The sequence below is a fragment of the Trachypithecus francoisi genome, unplaced genomic scaffold, assembly GCF_009764315.1.
Source record: "Trachypithecus francoisi isolate TF-2019V2 unplaced genomic scaffold, Tfra_2.0 Lachesis_group16, whole genome shotgun sequence".
Classification (NCBI taxonomy): Eukaryota; Metazoa; Chordata; class Mammalia; order Primates; family Cercopithecidae; genus Trachypithecus; species Trachypithecus francoisi.
In genome coordinates this window covers 24,827,177-24,853,751 of record NW_022681461.1, presented here as the reverse complement: position 1 = coordinate 24,853,751, position 26,575 = coordinate 24,827,177, and the positions used below count along the sequence as shown (strand labels likewise).

At 37.2% G+C, this 26,575-nt stretch overlaps 1 protein-coding gene across 1 annotated transcript in view; it reads right to left on the bottom strand.

Moving 5' to 3' along the window:
- Positions 1-14,773: 14,773 nt before the first annotated feature.
- ALDH1A1 (aldehyde dehydrogenase 1 family member A1) overlaps positions 14,774-26,575 on the bottom strand; it is a 60,149-nt gene continuing 48,347 nt past the window's right edge. Inside the window, exons 10-13 of the mRNA XM_033237095.1 lie at positions 26,132-26,296; positions 23,924-24,081; positions 20,177-20,251; positions 14,774-15,383 (exon numbers count right to left, since the gene is read on the bottom strand). Coding sequence (XP_033092986.1) covers positions 15,311-15,383; positions 20,177-20,251; positions 23,924-24,081; positions 26,132-26,296 — 471 coding nt within the window. The 3' untranslated portion in view covers positions 14,774-15,310. The remainder of the gene's footprint in view (positions 15,384-20,176; positions 20,252-23,923; positions 24,082-26,131; positions 26,297-26,575) is intronic.

The window sequence follows — 26,575 nt, the reverse complement described above, 5'->3', positions numbered from 1 at the left end:
GGAGTTGGAGCCTCCAAACAGAGTACCTACTGAGGCACAACCTAGTTGACCTGTTAGAAGAGGACCACTATCCTCCAGACCCCAGAATGGTAGATTCACTGACAGTTTGTGTAGTGCCCCTGGAAAAACTGCAGGCACTCAATGCCAGTCCATAAAAGCAGCCAGGAGGGGAGCTATACCCTGCAGAGCCACAGGGGCAGAGCTGCCCAATGCTGTGGGAGCCTCCCTCTTGCATCAGTGTGACCTGGATGTGAGACGTGGCATTAAAGGAGATCATTTTGGAACTTTAAGGTTGAATGATTGTTCTATTAGATTTCATACTTGCATTGGGCCTGTGGTTCCTTTGTTTTGGCCAATTTCTCCCATTTGGAGTGGGTGATTTACCCAATGCCGGTTGCATCCCCATTCTATCTAGAAATAAACTAACTTGCTTTTGATTTTACAGGCTCACAAGTAGAAGGGACTTGCCTTGTCTCAGATCAGACTTTGGACTTGTACTTTTGAATTAATGCTGGAATGAGTTAAATAAAACTTTGGGGAACTTTTGGAAGGGCATGATTGTGTTTTAAATTGTAAGGGCATGAGATTTGGGAGGGGCCAGGGATAGAATGATATGATTTGGCTGTGTCCCCACCTAAATATCATCTTAAATTGTAGTTCCCATAATCGCTATGTGTCATGAGAGAAACCAGGTGAAGACACTTGAATCATGAGGGTGGTTCCCACCGTCCTCTTCTCATGATAGTGAGTTCTGATGAGATCTAATGCTTTTATGGGGGGCTTCTCCCTTTGCTGGGCACTCATTTTTTTCCTTCTTGCTGTCATATGAAGAAGTACATGTTTGCTTCCCCTTCTGCCATGATTGTAAGTTTCCTGAGGCCTCCCCAGGCATGTTGAACTGTGAGTCAATTAAACCTCTTTTCTTTATTAACCCAGTCTTGAGTATGTCTTTTTCAGCAGTGTGAGAATGGACTAATACAGTCCTGCACAGGTGTCTCTTGTGGGGAAAATCTACATTCTGTAGAGAATTCCTTTTCCTTTTCAGGTCTTTTCTTGATTTGGGAAAGATTTATCTAAGAATCTGATTCCTTTTAATGCCTGATAAGAAACATTCCTCATCTATTTTCTCTGAAGTCTACTAACTGGAGGCTGTATCTACATAACAAAACCTTGGCTTCCACCACTCCCTGTGTGTTAGCCCCAAGCATTTCTTTCTGCTGACTTCATGTATTTAGATAATGACTCAACTCTTTCAACCAAATGCCAATCATAAAATCTTTGAATTTACATAATCTTCAAATTGACCTGTAAGCAACCCTCGCCCCGCCATCAAATTGTCCTGCCTTTCCAGACCAAACCAATGTATACCTCACATGTATTGATTAATGTCTTATCTCCATAAAATATATAAAACCAAGCTGTAACCCAATCACCTGGGGCACATGTTCTCAGGTCCTCTTGAGGCTGTGTCATGAACCATGGTCTTCACATTTGGCTGAGAATAAATTTCTTCAAACATTTTACAGAATTTGGCTTTTTTTTTTGGCGACAAAGGTATAAAGAACTTTTTATTTTCCTAGAGTGAAAAGAAATGTGTAGGTCTGTGGGAATTTTAATGCAGGGTCAGAAGTACTTCTCCCACTAAATATATTTTCATGGGACGACAGGAGATAGGAATAAAGCTGAATATTAACTAGAACCCTTGGGTCTCATTTGTTCTATATGCCAGATGTATCAGCAATGATTCTTGCTAGTTCCAGTAATAGTCTTGAATAGTGTGTTCTGACTAGCTGAGCTGTGGTTATGTGCCCAACCCTATACCAGTCCTCAATTCCAGAGAGATAAGAACTCAGATTTGCCAGATATGAATCATTTGCCCTGAAGTTAGAGAAGGATTCTGACTTTCCCAAACCATATGGAGTGAGAATGGTAAAAAACTAATTCCCCAGACACATGCTAAACTGACAAGATAAAACAACTATCAGTAATATGTATACTGGAAACTCTTGGGTCATTTCTAATCTGAAGATGCAAATATTTTAAAAGTGACAAGTAGCATGATCTTGGGAAAAGTCTGATTCTAAAAATCCACAATCCTGAATTCTAGTCATGACATTGCCTCTAAGTAGCTATGTGACAGGAGCTGTACCACTTAACCCCTTGGGGCCTCACTATCCATATATTTATAGGTCCAGGCTAAAATGTATACTAGATCCTTTTCAATTTAGAGCCGTATGGCAGGCATAGAAAGGTTTTGTCTGTCTCTAGAGGGAGGATTTTGACTTTGCGGTCATTTATTCTGACTTTCTCTTTAAATCTATGGCAAACAACCTGCCACAACCAAAATGCCCTGGAAAGTTCATTGAAATGCAGGTGATTTACAGAAACGTAATTTCAGTGCTTCTCTTTTACTTGCTGGGTATAATCATGGCATAACTGCCTACATTTCTTTGCTTCTAAAAAACTTATGGATCAGGGGAAGTTCAGATGGAACTTGCATAAGCCCCACAAAACCCACCTTTTTCTGCAAATTGTACCATCTGCCTTGTGGGAAAATCTTACCTGGTTTATTTTCTTCCGGAATGTGACTCAAAAAGATTGGAGAGAAAAAAAGTGATAATGCAACTTTGGGTAAAATGTTCTGCAATGCCTTACTATCCCCTGCACAGGAAGTCATTTTCCGACTGTTCTTGCAGTTTGAGATCACAGGATTCTTGACAACCTAATAGCACTTCATGCCAATAAAGTCAGGACTGTCTTTTTGTTTGATGTTGTTTGGAACATACAATTATCTCAAAGGCAGGTTGTAGCTAAGCATTTTCATCTGTCCCCAGCCGTTTCTGCCTGGGGGTAGGATATGACATACCTCTCAGTTTCAGTTATATGCAAAGGTGCCTAGATTTGCAAGGTTCAGAGCTTTTACCTTTCAGAATGTCCAGTGCTACAAATCTTGCTCTAGGGAAGCTTTCTGGCCCTTTCATAATGATTCTTCTACTTCCAATATTTGTTTGCATGAAAGCTTCAGAAATTTCTGTAGTGCCCCACCTCCATCACCATTTAGGTTTTATTTTGAGGCTTTTGTTCATCTGTTAGATATAAAGAGAGTTGGGATCAGATTCTCAGGCCCCAAGCAGGGAGCATTCTGAGTGATGTGTAAGTGTACTCTCCAACCTACTCCTTCCATTTTTGCACTGTCTCTACCCATCCTGTTCTATGCTCGACTTAGTATTAAAATATGTAAAGGAACAAATAAGCATTAGAAGGTCAAACCATGGATTTCTGAATGGAAAACAGATCTTATGAAAAGAGAGCATCCTTTTGGGATTGATGTTACTCCATCTTCATTCTGTTATCAGTAAGTGCAGTATTTCTTATCTGCATTTCTTCCCCCTGCAACCTTCCTTTGAAATTGAGAGGCAATATGAAAGAGAAATGTTACCCTTCCTCTGTACCACCTTCCTTCTTACTTTTCTGCAGCCTCCTCTTCCCCACCACTGAACTGCTGTTCTTTGCCATAGCTGCTTCCCTGGTATGCTCTGACTTGAAAAGCATAGTAAGAGCTGTGAGGGCACTGCTAGCAGTCTGGTGTAATAAAATCAGCAGGTTCCAGCACAATCTTTGTACCATCACTTCTTTTCTGGGTGAACTTAAGGAAGTCAGTAAATCTTTTAGAACTTAAAATTTCTCATATATCCAGTGTGATAACACGACCTTCCCAGCTCAACCCATGAGATGGTTACAAGAATCAAATAAATAATGTGTGTGAAATTGCCATGTACTATGCAGCAATGTTACTATAATGAATGATCGAGCAGCTAACTTTTATGAGTCATACTATGTGCCAAGTTAGTTATATTCTTTAAAGTTAGTTACATCAATTAAATACTTACATAGATTAATTCTCACAACCCTCTGAAGTTTTCACTATTGTATCCCTATTTCACTGACAAGATAAAGAAAGTGAAACCTAGAATTGCTATTTTACCCAAAGTAGCACAGCTATTCACATCAGAGTAAGAGCTGGTTCTCTGAAGCAAATCTGTGTGATACTAAAGTTAGCTCTTCTTTGAAATGTCTCTATAGTATTTCTTTTATGTGCAATGATGAGAAAAAAGACACCAAGATATCCAGTGGATCTGGCTCCTTCTTAGCCTCCACTCCCTGATCATTGATATCCATATAGTTTCATTATCTCTAGATTTAAAGGTTTGAGAAGAACAAATGGCAAAAATTAGAGTCACAGCACATCCAACATATATACTTTACATATAAAATATTTTTTGGATGTGTAACCAAGAATTTTCAAAAGACCAGGATGCCAGAGTATAAATTCATTCTATAAGTTGTATTAGAACTGCTAATAAGGTCAGGCTTAGTGGCTCATACCAGTTATCCAATCACTTTGGGAGGTCAAGGAAAGGGGAACACTTGAGCTCAGGAGCTTGAGACCAGCTTGGGCAACATAGTGAGACCTCATCTCTACAAATTAAATTAAGTTAAATCTCGGCCGGGCGCGGTGGCTCAAGCCTGTAATCCCAGCACTTTGGGAGGCTGAGACGGGTGGATCGCGAGGTCAGGAGATGGAGACCAACCTAGCTAACACGGCGAAACCCCGTCTCTACTAAAAAATACAAAAAAACTAGCCGGGCGAGGTGGCGGGCGCCTGTAATCCCAGCTACTTGGGAGGCTGAGGCAGGAGAATGGCGTAAACCCGGGAGGCGGAGCTTGCAGTGAGCTGAGATCCGGCCACTGCACCCCAGCCTGGGCGACAGAGCGAGACTCCGTCTCAAAAAAAAAAAAAAGAAAAAAAAATTGAGTTAAATCTCTACAAATAAAATAAAGGAAATAACTGCTAACAAGTACTAAACTCTGTGCCGAATCTAGGAGCACAAAATAAAAGTGTAGTCTCAGGTCTTAGGCTGTCATTTCTCAGTTCTAGTGTGTGAAGCAGGCAGATAAACAGAGAGTTACAGCTGAGAGCAGTTAAGTTCGAGGCGAGAGATGAACTGAGTGTGCTACAGGACATGTGGGAGCACCAACTGACTAGAAGGATAGAAAAAAGAGGGTAGGAGGAAAAGCTTCTGGGTGGAGATCTTTACTAACGCAAATGTTAAAGCAGCACCTATGTATAATAAAATATATACTATGCTATATAGTGTGTATATATATACACACTATATATGTACACTATATATAAAATACAGTGCTTCCTCCTCCTGTAGTATCTGTGCCTTCAAATCTTATGCCTTCATTCCTTATTTCCCCCAAACCCTACCCTGACTTTTCACCTAGTCATAGTTTGAATATAAGAAAATTCTTAAATCTGAGGACTTCTTCCTCCACCCTTTTCCTCAAGACTTGAATCTAAAAACTGGCACTTTCTTGGTTTTTGGAGGAGGTAAATCCTAATAAAATCCTTCAAGCCTTGAAAATTATCTAAGAGTAGCCTAAAAGTCTTGAAATGTTATAGAGGCCCCACAATCACTTCACTTGGACTAAGACCTTGGGCACTAGAGTTGTGGAGACCGCTGTTTTCATTGCAGAGGAACACTTGGGTACATTTTTGGCTGGGTAGGGCCAATGTGTAAGAGCGATGACAATTTCCTTCATGTGTTCCTTTGTGAAAATGGGCAATAAAGAGACATGAAAGGATTTCTCCAACAGTTTTGTTTTCAGAGGATTACCTTCCATCGAGGCCACTGTCTATGGATCTTTTTGCCAAAAGAGGTTATCTGAGAGATCTAGATTTAAATATTAAAAAGAGGAGAAAAATAGAATATATTTGAAATCTGAAAATCCTCAGTGACCTTTTAGGAAACATGAATGCAAAAAAACAAAATGTTCTTAGGACTCGAACTATGAATGAAAAAGAACAAAATTAAGTTTTGCTAGTGATATTCTATATTTGCAATTGCTTGACTGGGCCTGACATTCAGTTGTTACAGTTTAATGTCTAAGAATGAGGGCGATTACATAGTTAGACTGCCTGGCTTTGAATTCCCAAGCTGTTAATTGCTAGCCCTGTAACTTTGTCAAGTTGGTTAAATTTTCTGAGCCTCAGTTTCCTCACCTGTAAAATGGAGAATGTACTGCTGGTCTCAAATGGTTGTTGAGAGCAGAAAATGAGGTAATGCTTGAGTGCCCTTAGAATAGTGCCTGGAGCTTACTCACGTCCAGTAAGGGATGCAGCTGTTCTGGATTGTTCCATGACCTTTCATTCAGCAGGAGGGGGCCTGGAGTGCTGCTGAGGGCTGGGGTAGTCTTAGCCCAACTCAGCAGCTGGGGGAGTAAAGACAGAGCCAAGTTCATATGGGGACAATATAACTTCTTTTGGATGTGGAAGATGTTGGTGGGGACCAGTCTGTTTGGCAGGGTGGGGACTGATATGTCCAAAAGTCCTAAGGGAAAAGTCACATGTTTTGTGCCTCAGGCTTTCTGAGGAGGATTCATGAATGGAGACTCGTAAGGTTGAAAATCCCCTAGCACAAATCTCCATTTGTGCCTGTCTAAGAACACGAGGTACATTCTCTCACATAGGGGCCCTACTTCATACCCTTCAAGGCTTTTTTTCATTTTTAACAAGGAAGTTGCAAGAACTGTCCTTTCTGTTTTCTCAAATATAACTCAGAACTTCAGAGGAGATTCAGTGACACCTACAGAAGTAGGGAAATAGAATATTCCATGTTTCTGTCAACAGATTCTCCTCCCACTAGCCCACTTTTGCATTGCTATTCTGTTTACATACTTGATTAGGGCATGGTAAGACACTTCAGCTACTCCCAGATGTTATTAAAGAAGAAAAGAAATAAACATGACTCCAAAGATATCTGTCTTAGAACCTGTCAAAACAATTCCCGTTGCAAGTGGAAAAATGCAATCAATTATGTGTGGGTCTTTGTTATGATTCAATATGTGCAACAACTTGGATGAATCTGCAGAGAATTATACTTACTGGGGGGAAAAAAGCCAATCACAAAAAATTACACACTATATGATTCTTGAAATGACAAAATTCTAGAAATAGAGAACAGATTGCCAGGAGTTAGGGAAGGGGTAAGAGTGGGAGGGATATAGTCATGGCAATAAAAGGGCAACATGAGGGGTTCATGTGATGATGGAAATGTTCTGTATCTTGGCTGTAATCCCATCAATGTTCTAGTTGTGATACAGTGTTAGAGTTTCACAAGATGTTACCATTGTGGGAAACTGGGTAAAGGGTACATGAAGTCTCTTTCTATTATATCTAACAATTACATGTGAATCTACAATTATTTAAAAGTAAAAATGTAATAAAAAATTCAACCCCAGTGAATTTACCATTCATTTTTAAAGTTCCTCCTTGTCTGATTTTTTATGGCTTCACTTGGAATTCAAGGTTTCCTCTGTTTTGACAACAGAGATTATCTGAGAGCTCTAGACTTAAGTGTTACCTCATTTTCTCCTCTCGATAGCTATGTGAGACCAGTAGTACTTTCTTCATTTTATAGGTAAAAGTCTTGAAATGCTGTCCAGCCTTATCTTCCAATGAAACAGAACCTTCATCATATAAACCTGGATTTTTTCCACTTATATTCATTTTCAGGCCAGAATGTCCCTTCTGCCTGCATATGTTCTGAACATGTTCTGGTCCTTCTCCATGTCAGAGGCTAGGCCAAATGCTACTTAGTCCATAGAAGTCACTGCAGGGAGGAGCCATCTTTCTCCCTCCAGACAATTGCAGATTTTTATTGCTGTCAATCTTATAACACTCTGTGCATTCTGTCTTTTATTTCCATGATTGTGTGTGTGTTTCTCATTTCCTCTATTATATCTAAACATTGCAAGAGCAGGATTTTCATTTGCTTTCACAGAAGCAAATTACTTCTGTGCAGGACTCAGAACTGTGCTTGTAGAGAACAAGAACATAATGCCCATTATTCCTTTTGCAGTTCTCCGTATTTTTTCCACAATATTTTGACCTTTCAATGGCTGTTAAATAAATATATTTTTATTTTTACATATCTAAATTAGCAATTTTACCTTTGTAGCTAAATTATCAGTACACTGTTTTGCAGATGATTGAAACTAATTTGCACTGAGGACTTATAAAAGCTATCATTTAGAGCTTTTCCTTTTTAGACAAAAGGGATACATTTCAATAAATATAATACATAGAAATGAAATGGAGCATAGTTGTTATATAACTTTTTCTTTTGTAGACAAAAGAAATAAAATATAGTAAATAAGATATATACAAATAAAATGCAACGACGGATGTTACCTATTTAATCAAATATCAGTTAAATGTTTGCTGTGCCACATGGAATAAAGGCAATAGTACAGAAGTAGGAGTTAGAAGACAAAGCGTATTAACTAAACTCTGCCACTGATAATTTAATAGCCTTTCAAGTGTCGCTTGATTTCTTTATGCCTCTGTGAGATGAAGTTATTGGGCTAGAAGAACACTAGGTTCTTTCCTAGTTCTGACATTTTGTGGTTATAAGAATGTTGGATGACTGAGCATTGGGCACAAATGCTAAGCCATGTGCTTTTCCGTCCACTAATCCTTCCCATTGAATTCATGTGAGCTGAGTCTTCGAATCAGTCATCGGGTGACCAACATCATTGTGGATTCCTATGCTGCATTTGAAACCAGCCTCCTCTGTTTGTTGTTCCCTTAGTCCTGCTGTCCCTGACTATTAGTGTAAAGATTAGCCACGATGACTGGTAACTCTGCGGTGAAAGGCAGTTGAGTTCATTTAATTAGAACTAGCCCTGCTTTGGTATTAGATGTATTTAAATTTCTAACCTCAACTCTAAGCCGGGTTTTTGGCTCACATTCTTTTCCGCCCTGTTATTTCTTTGATGGAGAATTTTAGCCTTTATCTGAAGGGAATGATTAAACAACAGCAACAAAAAAGAATGGAAGGAATGGGCAAAGCATCACAATTATGAAGGAGTAACTGAGATTGGTCTAACAGCTAGGACAAAGGAAGACCAAGAGAAAGAGGATGTAGAAGGAAGATTCGAAGTCAAGGTCAAGAGGGAGACCTTGGTGTGTACAGGAAACATATTATTTTTGATGAAATGATTATCAGTGCCCAGACATCCAGTTAGTAGCTAGATAACATGTATCAGGCACTTGTCATAGAAGCCTGCCAAGCATTTTACAAATGTTGTCTCATTTAATAGAATATTCCAATTAAATAGATATCATTATTAATTCTTTTTTTACATAAAATAAAACTGGAATTTAGGAAGATTGGATAATTTTGTCCAAATCCCAGAGCCACTGAGTGCAGAATAGGAATTGGAAACCAGACTGCTGGGCTCCAAAGGCCCGTGTGATTATGTAGAACATTGTACTGTTTCACAAATATTAGTAGCCACCCTGATCTGCTGAGTGATTACCATATGAGAAAGGTTTAATAAGTGACCTAAGACCATACTACTAGTGCATGGCAGAATCAGAATACAGCATCTACTTGACTCTAAAAATCAAGATCTTTCTAGCGTAATTGGACTTTTAAAGGAAAGTCGTTTAAAATGTTTTATGTGACTAAAGGATTTGTAACTAATTCATATGTGGGTATCTACCCAGATGATATCAGAATGTAGGCAACCTGTTATTAAGGAAAAATATTCAAATAAGCTAGGAAATGAACTAACAAAGGGCAATATTGTAATAATACACACCAAGAGCAGACACTAAGATCCTCAAGGGAACTTTCAACTTTTCTTTACAATTGTCCAAGAAAGAAGGAACATTTTCCAGCCTGCATAAATATTGTCATCTGGTTTATCATGGAGAATGTCAATCTTATAACACTCTGTGCATCATATACTGAACTATTTACTCTCTAAAACCATCCACCTCCTTTTGGCAGATTCGTGTTAACTCAGTAACTCCCTGAGTTTTGTGTGTCCCCTACATTTCCCTCCCAAGCCAAGACAGTATTAGCAACCTGATTGAATATTAGGTGTGCTTACAAGTTGTGTTGTCATTATTAAGGAATAATAAGACAAGCGGAAACCATAGTAACTAAATGTAATACATGATTCAGAATTAAGTTTTAGATCATGAGGGAAAACGCCATAAAAGACATTAGTAGGCCGGACGCAGTGGCTCACGCCTGTAATCCCAACACTTTGGGAGGTCAAGGCGGGCGGATCACTTGAGGTCAGGAGTTTGTGACCAGCCTGACCAACATGGTGAAACCCTGTCTCTACTAGAAATACAAAAAATTAGCTGGGTGTGGTGGTGCACCCCTGTAATCCCAGCTACTCAGGAGGCTGAGGCAGGAGAATTGCATGAACCCAGGAGGCAGAGGCTGCAGTGAGCTGAGATCACGCCACTGCACTCCAGCCTGGGCGACAGAGCGAGACTATGTTTCAAAAAAAAAAAAAAAAAAAAGACATTAGTAGAACAATTTGAAAAAATGTTAAATAGCTTTAAATAGGTCATGTATTAGATACTAGCATTTTGTCAATGTTAAATTTCCTATATTAGAAAATTGTGCTGTGGTTTTGTAAAAGAATGGCCCAATTGCAGGATTTGGGGATAAAAGGACATGATGTCTAAAAATTATTCTCAAGTTTGTCCCAATTAAAAAAAAAGAATGAGAATGAGAATGTCAAGAAAGAAGAATATTTAAAAATAAGGAACAAAGGCTATACAGGAGTTCTTGGCACGCTGTAGCACCTCCTCTAAATGTTTGAAATTCTTTTAAAATAAAAAGTTAAAGGAAAATCAGTTGCCTACCTAAATCCATTTAGTGTTTTCATATTTAGTGTATTTTTCTAGGCCTGGTGAATCTTTACATAATTGACTTGACAAAAAGCAAACAAAATCCTAAAACTCTGGTGAAATACTTCAGCATAGCACTATGGCAGCCTCCTATGAACATGTCTATAAAACTCAGAGATGTACATTTTTAAAAAACTAAATTCTTGTGAAACTATTCAGCACATGAGCACATGGCACTAAAGTATTTATTTTCTTTTTCTTTTCCTTTTTGAGACAGTGTCTCATTCTGTTACCCAGGCTGGAGTGTAGTGGCGCCATCACCACTCACTGCAGCCTCGACCTCCCAGGCTCAGGTGATCTTCCCACCTCAGCCTCCTGAGTAGCTGGGACTACAGGTGCACACCACCACACATGGCTAATTTTTGTATTTTTTTTGTAGAGAGGAGTTTTCACCATGTTGCCCAGGCTGGTCTCAAACTCCTGGACTTAAATGATCCAGCTACCTCAGCCTCCCAAAGTGCTGGGATTATATGTATAAGCCACTGCACCCAGCCAGCACTAAAGTAAATGTCCAAAAAGCATTGTTATTCCTTTGGTATTTCTTTAGGTGATAAACTTGACTTTCTAGGGAATTGGGAATTAACCTAGATATTTATGGATGAGACTCATTTTCTCTGGGATAAACCCACCACCCAGAATCTAAGGGCCAATTAAGAGACATGATCTTGACTTGTCTCAAGCCCCTACAGAGAATTCTGTGGTTTGGTCTTCAAAGAGACACCACCTCTACTCTTCCACAGAATGTCAGAATGATAAACGAACTGTTTTCCCTCCCTTGTGTCTTGACTCAGGCTATCCTCCAGGATGCCACAGTCCTTGTGTGGCAACAGAAGTCTTTCCTGCATTCCTGGCAGTCACTAAATTTAGGTATCTAGAAAATTAGTTCTCATCTCTAATTTCCCTTTCAGTATATTCTTTCACCATCAGACTGGAAAAACTCCAATACATCTCTAGAGAACATTAAAAAATCCCAGGGTACTCTGTTCTTGTGTTAGTTTGCTGAGGATAATGGCTTCCAGCTCCATCCATGTCTATGCAAAGGACATGATCTCATTCCCTTTTATGGCTGCATAGTATCCTATGGTGTATATGTACATTTTTTAAAAATCTAGTCTATCATTGATGAGCAGTTGGGTTGATTCCATGTCTTTACTATTGTGAATAGTGCTACAATGAACATACATGTGCAAGTATCTTTATATTAGAATGATTTATATTCCTTTAGGTATACACCCAGTAATGGGATTGGTGGGTCAAATGGTATTTCACATCCTGCACATGTGTCATGGAACTTAAAATAAAATAAAATTTTAAAAAATCCCAGGATAAACCAGTAAATGAAATTCTAATAGGAAATGTGTTTCATGTGAAAATGTAACCTGGTCATGTAGTATACTCTGAAAAAGCCAGGAGAACTCATTTGCCGAATTGCACTTCTAAGTGTTCAAGTGAAATTCGACACTCAAAACATTACACATATTGCCCAGAGAAAAGATCTTTTGAGTTCATTGCTCCCTCCTGAATCATGTGAAGAAATGGCTAAAATTCTCTATTTTGAGTTGGTTCTATTTGAGTTGGTCACAGGAATTTAAAAAAAATGTTTACCCTGCCCTCAATTTCTTCTTGGCTGTTTCAAAATAAAGCCAGAGGTATGTATCCAATAAAGCCAGAAGTATGTATCCTTAGAAAATAACAACAGCAAAAAGACCAAACAAACAAACAAACAAAAAACAGGAAAAAGAAAAAGAAGAAAACCCAACTAGATTAGACATTTGTGAATGAGTATCTGATACCTGACATTGTCTCTGCCTAAAAAGTGAATTCCAACCTCTGTCACTTAGTTTGGTATTCCTGGAGATAAAAATACTCTTGACCATTTGGACACTGAGGACAACGAGATCATAGTTATGACCGCAAAACTGAATTTTTCAAGATGAAATTTCTTACTGGAATTCCTGTAGCACATGAGCTAATAAGATACCTTTTAACTTTCCAAGGTTTTAAGAATTACTACCAGTATGGCTTTAATACAAATAATGAAATATAATACAAATAATGTCTAGAGACTCAGAACGAGCCAATATAAAACAGATATTTTCTGTTTAATCCTGTAATGTCTTATTTATATTATGAAAATTTTCAAATATTTAAACCTGCTTCTGGCTTTTGTCTTGTGCTGTCCTCAGCCTTCTTTGTTACACATTTTAAAATGTTCTGGTTGCATGCCATTACAATATTAACTTGTCTACCTATTAATTTATTTACACGTGGTTTTAAACACATCTTTTAAAATGCTGACCCCGTCTGGCTTTAGGAAAACACAACTCCCTCTGTGTTTGGATACTTTTCCTTCTCATTGTCCAAAGACCCTTCAGTTCTCCCCAGTACTTTGGTTTCTTCAGTTTTGAAAAGGGTAAACATGTCCCACATCTTACGAGGTAGTCCAAATTGCAGATTTTATAGGCCAGCATAAGTTTGGAAACTCTTCAAATGGGAATTAAATTATTTCCTGTATAAGAAGCCAATGAACTTCATTTGTTCTTACCTTGTTACACTTGACTGCAGCAGCCAGTAGTGTCCTAATAACAGAGGCACTGAAGTGTCTGTTAATGTTAATGTAAAATGATAAACTTATATAAAATCTGAAAAAAATGTTATCCTAAGTTGCTAAACTAAAAAACTTTTAGAATGTGTCTAGTTATACACAAATGTTCACTTCATTTGGGCCTAAGTCACTTCGCATATGGAAACCCAACAGAAGAATGAGAACACAAGCACCAATTCATTGTTATGAGAGGGTAAATGTGCCAGCTTGGTGTAGTTTTATGCGGAGAACACTTTTTCAGTTGCTTTCTTTTGATTCCCAGATCTTTCCTTAGAACTCTAAGTGCTCTGTCATCACGTAGGACAGCAAGGTTTTTTTTTTTTTTTTTTGTTTTTGAGACAGGGTCCCACTCTGTCACCCAGGCTAGAGTGCAGTGGTATGATCATGGCTCACTGCAGCCTCGACCTTGCAGGCTCAAGTCATCCTCCTACCTCAGTCTCTCAAGTAGGTAGGACCACAGGTATGTGCCCCTATGCCCGGCTAATGCGCGCGCGCGTGTGTGTGTTTTCTTTTTTAATAAAGAGGGGTTTTAGCCCATTGCCCAGACTGGTCTCAAACTCCTGGGCTCAACTGATCCACCTGCTGTGGCCTCCCACAGTGCTGGGATTACAGGAGTGAGCCACTGTATCCAGCTCAGCATGGGTTTCTTAATGTTAATTGGTGGTAACTGAGGAGGTGAGGGAAGGGAGGCAAGGTCTCTGCTAATTTGGAAAAAAAAGGGCCCTATTAAAACGAAAAAGGTTGCAGGACTTCTCAGAACCTATCATATGCTGCCGATGTGCAATTTGAAATTCCAAGAGAGGAAAATACATTGTATATAATTTTTCCAAATGTTTTTTCAATGGAACATGTCCCAATAAATTTTGTTGAACCTCTTTCCCTTTTATTCATTGCAAAGTTGCTCATTATTAAGGTTTATGCTCAGTTAAATTTCCTACCTGAGGCCATTCCCAATTCCCTCAGTTAGCCTTCATCATGGCCACTTCTACAAGTCACTGCAAGTTTGTAAAATCCTCATTTTTAAATGACCCCTCCTTTCTGTGGTACAGGGATTGTGTTATTATTAACCACCAAATTAAAGATCTTCGGATAATGGACCACTCATTATTCACCTCTTTTCTACAACACTTAACACATCCAAAACTTTGTAGGAACTCAATAATTGCTTACTGAAGGACTGAGGCCATCTATTTCAAATAAAATGTATTGATTTCAAGAATTCTTCTGGAAAATACAACATGTTTCTTTATGCATTTGAGAATGGGTGGATTAGACTTTTACTTTTAAATGTAGCTTTATGCTCAGTTTAATACTGTTTTTAAGTGACAAGAAGAAATCACTGTAACCAAAACTTGTACTTAAAAAATTCAAAAGTAACAAGAATCATGCAAGGTTGTTTTTATTAAGCTTTATATTCAGTTTACAGCTACATATTACAGGGATTATTTCATTTGACAAGCAGACATGACATCCTAGGAAACTTTTCAAAACAGTCCAAGGACTTTATAACTACTGGGAACAGAGCAATTTACTCTGCAGTTAACATGTATGTTAAGTACTTCAAAGAGTCGCTAAGGGAAAGAAGCTAAACGCAACTGTTCCCTTTCTATAAAATGATTATCCTGGAAAAGCAGCTACAAAGAAAAATCACACAACTATGGCAAAGCTAGAGAGATCATACATCCAAATTTGTCTTTTTTATTTAGGACAGGACTTGGGGGTCACATTTCAGAAGGCAAATAATTCTTTCAGAACAAGCTACATGTCAAGTTTTCTATGGGTAGTATTAATACTAATATGATTTAGCTTATGTTTTAAAAAATCAAGAAAAGAAAAATTTTGTCTTTAAAATCTACTATATTAGTGACTGTAGGAGATGCTTAGCTATTGAAGAGCTTCTCTCCATTCTTGTATTTTCTTTATGAGTTCTTCTGAGAGATTTTCACTGTGACTGTTTTGACCTCTGTGTATTCATGGAAACCGTACTCCCCCCTAGAGAGAAGAAAAACATACCAACAAACACCGTTTAGCACAGCAGTATAAATATGCTATAGTTCATGTTTGTTCAAGTTTGTTCTTGTTTTACTGGCTAGGGACAATAGAAAGTATTTCTTGTGTACAGAGCATCTCATATAGTAGCTAGCCAATCGTAAGCTTTCTGGTCTTACACAGATTCCCTTGTGGGGAAAATTTTCTTTAAAATTTTCATTTTAAATAATCATGTACTGTCAGTTGATTTCTCACAGAAATAGTCCCCTTTTGGCATTATTCTACTTGATTTTAAAAACTCTAACGGCAGATGCAACAATGTCATCTTGGGAAAATGAAAAGAAAACAAAAAGCTCTAAAACTACTCAAAAGACAATTCAACCCAACAAGAATTTTGTCATTTCTAGTTTAGATTGAAATAAGATGGACATAGGACAAGAGGAGAAGTAGCAATATATGATCACTACAAGCTCTACTCTAGTTCTACAGTTTTGCTGTAGTTTTACTGTAGAACTAGAGTAGAGCTTGTATTCACCATGTGTGATTGTCACAGAAGTGGGAAGGGGATAGAAATTGAACATGGTTTCATTTTTAGTCTAAGGTGCCCTAACATGGCTTGAAACAAAATATTTTGCAGCAGTAGTTTCAGCAAAATCTTTTGATTCTTGGCAAAACAAAAACCTGACCTTTGTTGTTTGAAGTTTTTTTTGTTGTTGTTTTCTTTTAAGAGGAGGAAGATGATAGATTGGTCTAAATTCAGGCTCTTGGGCTTTTTTGTAGTTCTTGGTTTTTCCCCTTTATACAACCTCCTCTATCCCCCACCATTTTCCTGTATAACTCTTAAGTTCAACCCAAATGATCAGGAATTAACCCGAGTCAATCAGTTTGGACTCTGGGACCTTGTTATCAGGTTTATGGGGACCTCCCACCAGGTTTAGAAACTAACTGATTTACCCCTTGTTGAAGAGATGACTAAAAAGACTGGGCTCAGTTATTCTCTATATTGTTTTGATGAGAGGATCAAATTACATGTATGTAAGAGTAGTCTCAAAATCATAACACTCATGCACATGTAGGCTTACAAAAGAATAAGATCTTGATCCTTTTTTACCCCTCCCTTCTTGTGATATAGACAGGTATGTAGAAGACATCATTTTCTGCTGGGAAACCTAATACTCTTACACTGATTATTTTCTTGGGCAATTAAGCTTTTGAAAATACCTTTCAAAAGCTTCAGTGAGCATGTTCCTTAAAGTAATTAAAGGGCTTAGCCTCAACTGTCTGAAACCCATTAAAAGATAATATTTTAATAAGTATTTTATCTCAGGGTTAAATCAATCAACCCATGACTTTCACCAATAGGTTTTCCATTGTGTTTTGGGTTACATAGACACTTGAAGCTCTCAGGAGAGTAATAAGTGGGATTATTGTCATATTCAGGCTGAAACATGTCCTGCTCCTTAGGATTCCTATGCCGATACTGTATCTACGACATAGCCCCAAACATCTGCTTGGATTTCTCTTCATCTTACTGTGTCTGTGAGTTACTGTTTGTATACTTCTAAAAGCTTCAATGTAGAAATCACCTGGGACCTTATTCAAGTACTGATTCTGATTTAGTAGGTCTCGAGTGAAGCCTGAGTTGGCACTGGTAATAAGTGTTTGGAAATAATGTGACCCGATATTACAAACAAGCATACTGGCATAGAGGCCCCTTCAACCTTACATAGATTTGTTTATTGGTAATAAACTTGCAAGTGATATCAACCTATGCTTCTTCTCCAGGGTCCACACTGTTAAAAAAAAAAAAAGGTACTAGTACCACATTACATCTGATTTCCTCTCTGTACCCAGGATTGAGACTGGCACTAATTAAGTAGGCACAGAAGAACTGTTTGCTGAACAGACTTGGTAAATATCCTCAAGAAAAAAAATTCATTTGTGTTCTCACTATACAACCATTAGTTTACACTTCCTTGCTCCCCTTTTCTATGGAACAGCAGGAAAAAAATATCATGTGAAGTGCTGAGAGCCAATGAAGTTTAAAATGGCACACTAGCAAAGTTTTAAAGGATCTATGCTAACCTAAGTGAAACTGAGTACAATTACACAAAGGGAGAAATTTCTGTCTTTTAACTAATCCCAGTGCCAACACTACGATCAGAGATGCAAAATCAAGGTTTGCATACTCTGTATCACCTTCAAACACATTGGGGTCCACATAACACCATTTTTGGCTCTTTGAGGACGCTGTTCTCAACTGATCAATTCTGTCTTTCTATTGTTGAGGAAAATTTGTAAATTAACTCTTGGGAGTCATTTGAGGTCATCACCTGAGTAATAACTTGTAACTCTTGGAACATCTTGCAGCAAATGACTTGTTTATTAAGTTCACCAAATTTGGTTTCAGGTAGACTTTAACTGTAGCATTCTCAAGTTGAATTTTCGAAGTAAAAAAAATATACACACAACTTTGTCTTTTGTATTTGAAAGAAATCATCTATACCCACGTTCTAGATTTTTAGGAAATTATTGATGGTTGATTCCTGTTTTCAGTCCTCCTCTTATGTGATTTCTTTATGTCTTCACCTTAAAGTCTGACCAAATTATGTTCAACAAAATTGACATATTTGGTCTACTTTAGTCCTGCTTTCCTTTTGATTATTTTATCTTCAATGTTCTCAGTGAAATGTGTTGTTAGATAACCAGGCCAGCAAGGAACCAACTGCCCTTCAAAGAAATCCAACCTTTGTTCTTACTTTTTGTACAAAGTAGTTTTGCCAAGAGATTCTCCAGTAATAGACAGAGAAGAAACTAGGGAAGGAAGAAACCCATTTGTTGAATTTACATTTTGTGGCAGTTATGTGGCTAGGGATTTAATATTCAGTATGTCATTTAACTCTCACAAGAACTCTCATTCCATCTTAAGTGGAATGGGAACATCTCCATGAAATATGAGAAAGTAGAGGCTCAGAAGTTAGGTAGCTTGAACTGGGGTGCATGGTTGGCAAGTGGCAGAATCAGGAATCAAATTCAGCTGGTCAGACACCAGTAATGTTTTCTCAGCTACGCCATGCATTTTTGATGGGCTAATCTTTTGTTCTACCTTAGCAACATTCTAAATATATCCATGGCTTTTCACTACTCCACTAATAAAATCTAAGTCAAATTTCTTAAGTGCAGGACTTCTTAATCTGTATCATATGTAACTCTGAAATCATGTTTTTCATCCCCATAAATCCACACCAATCAACCAAATTAACTAGCCCCTCAACATACAACATGTAATGTTCCATGCAAGAAAGCCCTCTTCTCTGCTAATTGATATCCTACACTTGCTTTCTGCCCTAGAGGAAGTTTCGTCTCTTCTGTTCAGAGAAGTTTTCTTCTCCATAACTGCCATTAAGTTTTCAACCGCTGGATTTCCACTGGGGTCAGAACTATAGAATCTTAAGCATAGAATAGAGGTTAAAAGATCTATTTGCTTCTTCCACTCTTGTCCACACTCACAATCCTTGGCCTTGTCTGACGGATGAAAGTAGCGATGGTTAGAGAGATGCCATCCTGACTCTTACACTCTGGTAGTGTCTAGGTTTTCTTCAATACTTTGCTCTGTACTTCAATTGTTTCTCTATCTCCACAGGATATGGAGACCCAGTGTATTACTACTTATTTCATAGTGTATGTAGGTTATTTCACATGTCTTTTTACATATTTCCCCTGCCACCACAGTTATGTAAAGGATGGAACTCAGTGTTATGTCTCCGGGGTTCCTAGGACCTTACACATAGCAAGTGCTTAATGAATGAAAACATATTAAGAGAGTAGACTGGTCATTTTATAATTTTCCCATTTCACTGACTCCCCAGAGATATTTGTCTCCTTATAATTTTGCTGATTCATTAGAGTAGGGTACTCAACTATTTAATGTGTTTAGAAATTGAGAAAGACACATTTTCACTTGCTAATCATAAAACGAGCAAGTTTACAATCTGTTTGATACTATAAGGTTTCTATTTTTTCTTCATAAATGTTTACATTAATACATATAAAAAGTTTTAAGAAATAAAATGACTAAAATTGCTTAGAATTAACTAAGCATATTGCCACTACTTTCTGTATTTACATATATATGTGCATTCTTAAAAAGTCTATATACCCTGGTTTCAAAAGTAACTGAAATTTCATAAATGCATTTATATATAAATATCTTAATCTAGTCACTACTATAAAACATGTTTTCCTCAAATTTCATTTTAGGTTTAAATTTTAGTACTAAAAATAACTCCTTATGGTAATTAAAAATTTTAAAGTCTACATCAATAATATCTCAACAAATGGGAATCATTCCTCTTACACTGAAATTTCCTTTACATAAGTCACCTAATTTACTTATTTAAATGGTTTATTCAAATAACCACAGTGTTTACATTTGCACCTTTCTTACAATCACCAATTCATAGCTTCCACCTCTTTTCTGGAAATGTTTCCCAAATGGATTACATTCATATATACAGCAAGCAATTGTAAAAGCAAGCAACATTACAATCACCAATGTAAGTTGCTTAATATAGTCCCTAAAATATAGTAGGAACTTAGTAAATTATGTTGCCTTCTGCAATCACCTTTTGCACTATGGAGTAGATCCAACATTTTATAAGCTATTTGGTGCTGTGAATCTCCAGGAAAGAACAGAGGCAGGTTTTATTTAAGGTGAAAACTATGAGTTAATTCCCTGGGAATGAAAATCATTTTTATAAAAGTAAATATTTATCTTAATAGAATGTTATTCTTACAGTTCTCGTCCATTTCCAGACATCTTGAATCCACCAAAGGGACACTGGGCACTTACCACGCCATAGCAATTCACCCTGAAGAGAAAGAAAAGTGCATTATAGACAACGCTAATGTGTGAAAAAAAAACCCCTTTATGGCAGTTTTAGAAATTTAGAAAGCTCCTTACAAACTCCATTAATTTCAATATAACATACTCATCTTGATATAAAAAGCAGCACTATAAATTAGAATGCAGACATATATGGATACACACTACCTAGAAACAAATAGAATAGTGCAACTGCATATGTGGACAGCCATTTTGGTCGTACATTGTGTCCCTGAGAAATGGTAGTCTGAATTTACAAAAGATAGAATAGTCACTATGCTGTAGGGGGAAGGATATGGTTTGCTAAAAGCTAGAAGTTGTTGGATCGGTATTCATTACTGCCTATATATGGATCAGCTTGTAATTCTCTTGATGTTTCTGTACTTAACAGGCTAGAATCAATTTTCTTTTGCAATTGTAATATGTATCATATTACTCAGTTAATTTTTTCCCCATTAATTGGTTAAATAAATTGCTAAACAGAGGCCTTAGCAGGAGTTGGGTTTAATTATTATTTATTCCCTGTCATGTTTCATAAAGTGTTTAAAGATACTTGTATAAACAAACATAATTACATGAATGGGAGTAATTAGAGTCCAACAAAAAATTACAATAGAAGATCAAGATAGGGAAAATTAGAATGCAGTTTTGCAGACCATAAACAATATGTTTAGCTTTAAATTTACTGGTGGCCAAAATTAGCAAAATCTAATTACGTATATGATTCTCATTATACACAAGAGAAAAACACTTTTTAAAGGAGATTTATGTTTATACTTTTCTCTCCCTTCATGCTATTTTAATAGGTGGACAACAATGTGGCTTCCAGAGCCTGGGTTAGTAGCTGGAGACTGAGGCAGGAGGATCACTTGAGCCCAAGAGTTTGAGACCAGCCTGGGGAACACAGCAAACCCTTGCCTCTACAAAAAAATTTAGAAAACCAACCAACCAATCAAACAAACAAAAAAGCCAGGGTGGCTTCCAGATAAATTGTATTATACTTTGAAGACTTTGGTCATTACTTTTATCCTGAGATAACATTCAGATGTTTTCTTTGTTAAAACACTATCCCAGTCTCCAAAGTTCCACATTCTCACTGGACCGTAGAGTTCTTAATTATGTCTCTCATCCTGGAGGGATAATTCCTTTAATAAATTTACACTTATAAAAGGCAGTATTGTCTCAGATTTGTTTAACTGCCCTTTAAATTGCAAAATCAAATACCTACTTTGAAATTATGAGTAAAATTACTGCAACTCTGGAGTTCAATAATTTTCCTGAAAACACCAAGCAGCTATTAGGTCTGGGACAATGCCAGAAAATTATTATCTTCTAGGATATATAGTAACAAGATGGTCCCCTCTGCTTTTCCTAATAGAGGAAATTCCTGATTGGGGATTCCCAAGACCCTCAGTGGGGTGATGTCATAACAAGCTTCATCAAGCAAGCATGGAACATTCTGCTAGTCGAAAATACAAAACCTGAAATTTGTCTTTGTTAAAAAGTGCAGAGAATAAGTTTGCTCATTTTACTGTAGACTAGAAATGAAACTGTTTTTACTGTGAATTAACAGAGAACTGAGAAATGTTCACTCGGCAAAAACTTTGAGTTCAAAATGTTATCTGTCATCTGTAAGCAAGTGTTTCCTCATGTGTAAAGTGGAGATGATAATATTTAATAGGATTGTTTCAAGGTATGCGTAAGATTGCATGAAGCGTATTCCTGTTGTAGTACTTGGTATATATATCTTCAGTAAATGGCGATAATATACATACACACAGTAACTATGCTGAATTTTATTAATGCTTTTATCATAGGCAAATTCTATATTTATCACTAGCTATACTGACTATTCAAGAAGAACTTGCTGAATTTTATTTAAGAGTCTCCCATTAGGCCCACTTCTTATTGTTGTTACAATGGCAATTAAATTGCCACATGTGCTTTGGAGGAGAAATTCAAACTATAGCATTGATATAATTTGTGTTAATGTACACCCTCCCTGGCCCCAAATCTGTTTATACATTTTTAAAGCCCCCGAGATTGTTCTAACGAACAGCCAGGGCTGAGAACCACAGCCTTAGAATATTGCATAGGTCCAGGCCAGCATGGTGGCTCAGGCCTGTAATCCTAACCCTTTGGGAGGCCAAGGCGGGTGGATCACTTGAGGTCAGGAGTTTGAGACCAGCCTGGCCAACATGGTGAAACCCCATCTCTACTAAAAAAAGAATAAAACAAAATACAAAGATTAGCTGGGCTTGGTGGTGCATGTCTGTAGTCCCAGCTACTTGGGAGGCTGAGGCAGGAGAATCACTTGAACCCAGGAGGCAGAGGTTGCAGTGACCCAATATTGCACCACTGCACTCCAGACTGGGTGACAGAGCGAGACTCCATCAAATAAATAAATAAAGAGAGAAAGAGAAAGAGAGAGAGAAAGAGAGAAGGAGAAAGAGAGAGAGAGACAGAAAGAGAAAAAGAAAGAAAGAGAGAGAGAGAGAAAGAAAGAAAGAGAGAGAAAGAAAAAGAAAGAGAGAAAGAAGGAAAGAAAGAAAGAAAGAAAGAAGAAAGAAAGAAGAAGAAAGAAAGAAAGAAAGAAAGAAAGAGAAAGAAAGAAAGGAAGGAAGGAAGAAAGAAAGAGAAAGAAAGAAAGAAAGAAAAATACTGCATAGGTCTAATCTAGGTGTGACTTAGTGTTGGGAAGGAAAATAACCTTGGGCTATTGCCAGGACTGAGGGGCCAAAATGAGGCTAATGGGGCCAAAGTGACCAAAGACATAGTCTAGAGACTGATGGTTGAGTATAGAATGCAACAGTTTGAGAGGCATAGACTTCATGTTTATATCCTCTTGCTTAAAGTATAAAAATAAGACATATAAACTAGGTCAAAAATGGGAGAGGGAGGGGATCTTCAAAATTCAATTTTTTAAAAATAACTTCAATTATCTGTAATACTCCTAGAGTAAGAAGGCTGATATAAGAATTAAATATTTGCATACACAAGGGTACCAAGTAAGTATTGTTTATTGGTTAAACAGAACTTATTCTTTTACCTCCCTGTATACATCACAGTGCCAAGTGCCCAGAAATTACTTAGCAGTTCTTATATTGTGTTTACCAAACATCAATACAATATTTTTGGTAAGCAATTTCAAAAGCTAGATAAAGTTAAAGAAAATACTCTCCCTAAAGTTTTTCCAATAAAGCTTTTTTTTTTTTTTTTTTTTTGAGACAGAGTTTTGCTCTTGTTGCCGAGGCTAGAGTACAATACAATGGCATGATCTCGGCTCACTGCAACCACAATCTCCGCCTCCCGGGCTCAAGCAATTCTCCTGCCTCATCCTCCACGTAGCTGGGATTACAGGCACCACACTCAGCTACTTTTTGTTTTTTTTTAGTAGACATGGTGTTTCACCGTGTTGGCCAGGCTGGTCTCAAACTCCTGACCTCAGGTGATCCACCCACCTCAGCCACCCAAAGTGCTGGGATTACAGACATGAGCCACCACGCCCAGCCTGTTGTTTGTTTTTCAAGGCAGCAACTGCTTTTCTAGAGAAGGATAGGTAATTCCAAATGAAAAATCCAAGTCTGAAAAGGTTCAAGGTAGTGATCTGTTAATGTGGTTATTACTGAAACGACTACATTACTTAGGTTGGACTTACCACACTGTTCCTGCCTGCAGAGCAGAGGAGATTGTTACGGCTTTATCAATGTCTTTGGTAAAGACTCCTGCTGATAAGCCATAGAAAGTATTGTTTGCTCTTTTGATCACGTCATCTAAAGATTTAAACTTCATGATTTGCTGCACTGGTCCAAAAATCTATACCACAAGAAATAAATAAGTAAAAATAATAGGTTAAAATGAAAAATGATATTGTAGATTTTTTTTTCCTATACACTATCCTAAATTGATTAAGATTTTGTTGCTCATCTCAAACCTATGTGTGAGAATCCAAATAGTTAACTGTAAAAATGGCAGGTGAAAACAGATAGTAAAATTTCAGTTTAACTATCAGTTGTTAAATTTCCTTTGGAAGAAGAAAGGGTACAAATAATTAAGGCAATAATAAGTTTCTAGATGTTGGAATTAAGCTTTCAAGAACTTATGATTGTGTAACAAATCATTAACTTCAGAATTTCTTTTTCACTTGGGAATATTTTAAATTCACTCTCTAGTTTTTCTTATCTTCCAAGTCACTACATATAATTACAAGCCCCAGAAAGCAATCTACTGGATAAATGAATAGGCAATGATTGATAATAATAATGCTTTAAACACCTCTATGCCACTGGTAAAATATTAACTATTCTACTATACTCAGTAGAATAATTACTAATTACTTTTCATAATTAGCCAAGTTAGGGAAACATCATGAACTTTTAGTCTACTCTGTAGCAAAGTCTTAGGCAACTTAAATATATCAAACAGAATTGTTCATTACTGCAAGAGCTTATCCTATTCTAAACTATCCTATTCTAATCAAAGCATGAGTTCATTGGTAATGGCTATAACTGCAGGACAGAAAACAAAAATCACAATTTGCTTACTCTAGCCTACATTACTCTTTTGCTTTCACTAAGTCCCTGGTTACTGCAGCCCAAACTCAATTCACCCTGTATCTCAGCCTCAGGTAGAAGAAAAACAACTGGATTTTCTCTTTAAAATTAAGCTCCTGTATTTCCATATGGAAAAAAAATTTCCATATAGCTCCTGTATTTGATCTATTAAGATCAAATAAAGACTCCTCTGAAATTACCAGAATGTTCTGAGAAATGTGAATGAAGGGAGACAAAAATCAGAAATGACAAATGGTTTTCTGGTGTTCACCACTGATTTAAGTGTCAGAAGGGAGGGGCTACTGTTCAATAGAGGTTGAGTGCAAATCTTAACGTTATAAATTGAATCATATTTGAATGTAGGAACCATATACACAGCTGCTACTCTAATAAATGTGTTCATATTTTACGTAATTTTAATTGAACACAGCACATAGCTCCAGGCTCCTACTTTGAAGTAGCAAGCTAGCAGTTCTCTTATATATTAATCTATCATAGGAACACAATAAATGTTTCCTTAATTGAAGATTGTTTTCCACCTCTTATCTGGTATTAATCAAGATATGCAAGAATGAAATGACCAAGAGCACATAGAAGGTAGGGAGTGATAGAGGAGACAAATGCTGTTTTCAAATACATGGATAGCTGTTATATAGAAAAAGGCTATAGGGCAAACATGGAACCAGAAAGTAGAACCTATATAATTATCTCTTTTGTGGTGAGAACACTTAAAATTGACTCTCTTAGCAATATTCAAGTGTATAATACATTGTTATTAATTACAGTCAGGATATTTATGATAACTCTCTTGAACTTATTCCTCCTAATTGAAATTTTGAATCCTTTGACCAACATTTCCCAACCCTCATCCTCCACTCCCCCAAGCCTCTGGTAACCACCATTCCAATCTCTGCTTCTATGAGTTCTACTCTTTGAGATCCCACATATAAGTGAGATAATGCAGTATTTGTCCTTTGACGTCTGTCACATTTCATGGAACATAAATTTTCCAGGTTGTTGCTGCAAATGACAGGATTCTTTTTCATTTTTTTTAAAGTTGTGAATGCAGCACCTAAAAATTGTTAAGCATCCAGAACTGTGTTGGCTGGACAACTGTGGCTGGCCCCATGGATCCCTTAGTATTTTTTAGTCTCTATCACAAATAACTTAAATCTCTATCAAGAACAGAATAAAGAGTAACATTAACAGAGAAAGATGTTCCAAAGTGCTGGGAATTTTAAATGGACACTTGTATACACACATACAGACGAAACATGGCAACGAAAAGAACAGAACAGAATGAAACCATTTACCTCCTCTTTGGCAATGCGCATCTCATCTGTAACATTAGAGAACACCGTGGGCTGGACAAAGTAGCCTTTATTCCCCCACGGGCCTCCTCCACATTCCAGTTTGGCCCCTTCTTTCTTCCCACTCTCAATGAGGTCAAGTATTTTATCATATTGTTCCTTGTCAATCTATTTGAAAAATATCACATGAAAAGAAAAAAACGTAGTCACTTGTAAAGATAACACATTACTGGGCCTGTTAACAAAGGCTTCAAAATGCTAAAATATTGCAATTAAACCAGATATTGAATAAAAACAGCTAACAGAGGCTCAGATTCATTCTTTGGATACATTTTCTTCTCATGACTTTTTAGGGAAAAATCTCTTGAAGATAGATATTTGTATTTAACATTTGTTTTATAGTTATACAGGAAAAGCATTCAGCACTGCAAACACATAAAAACCTTT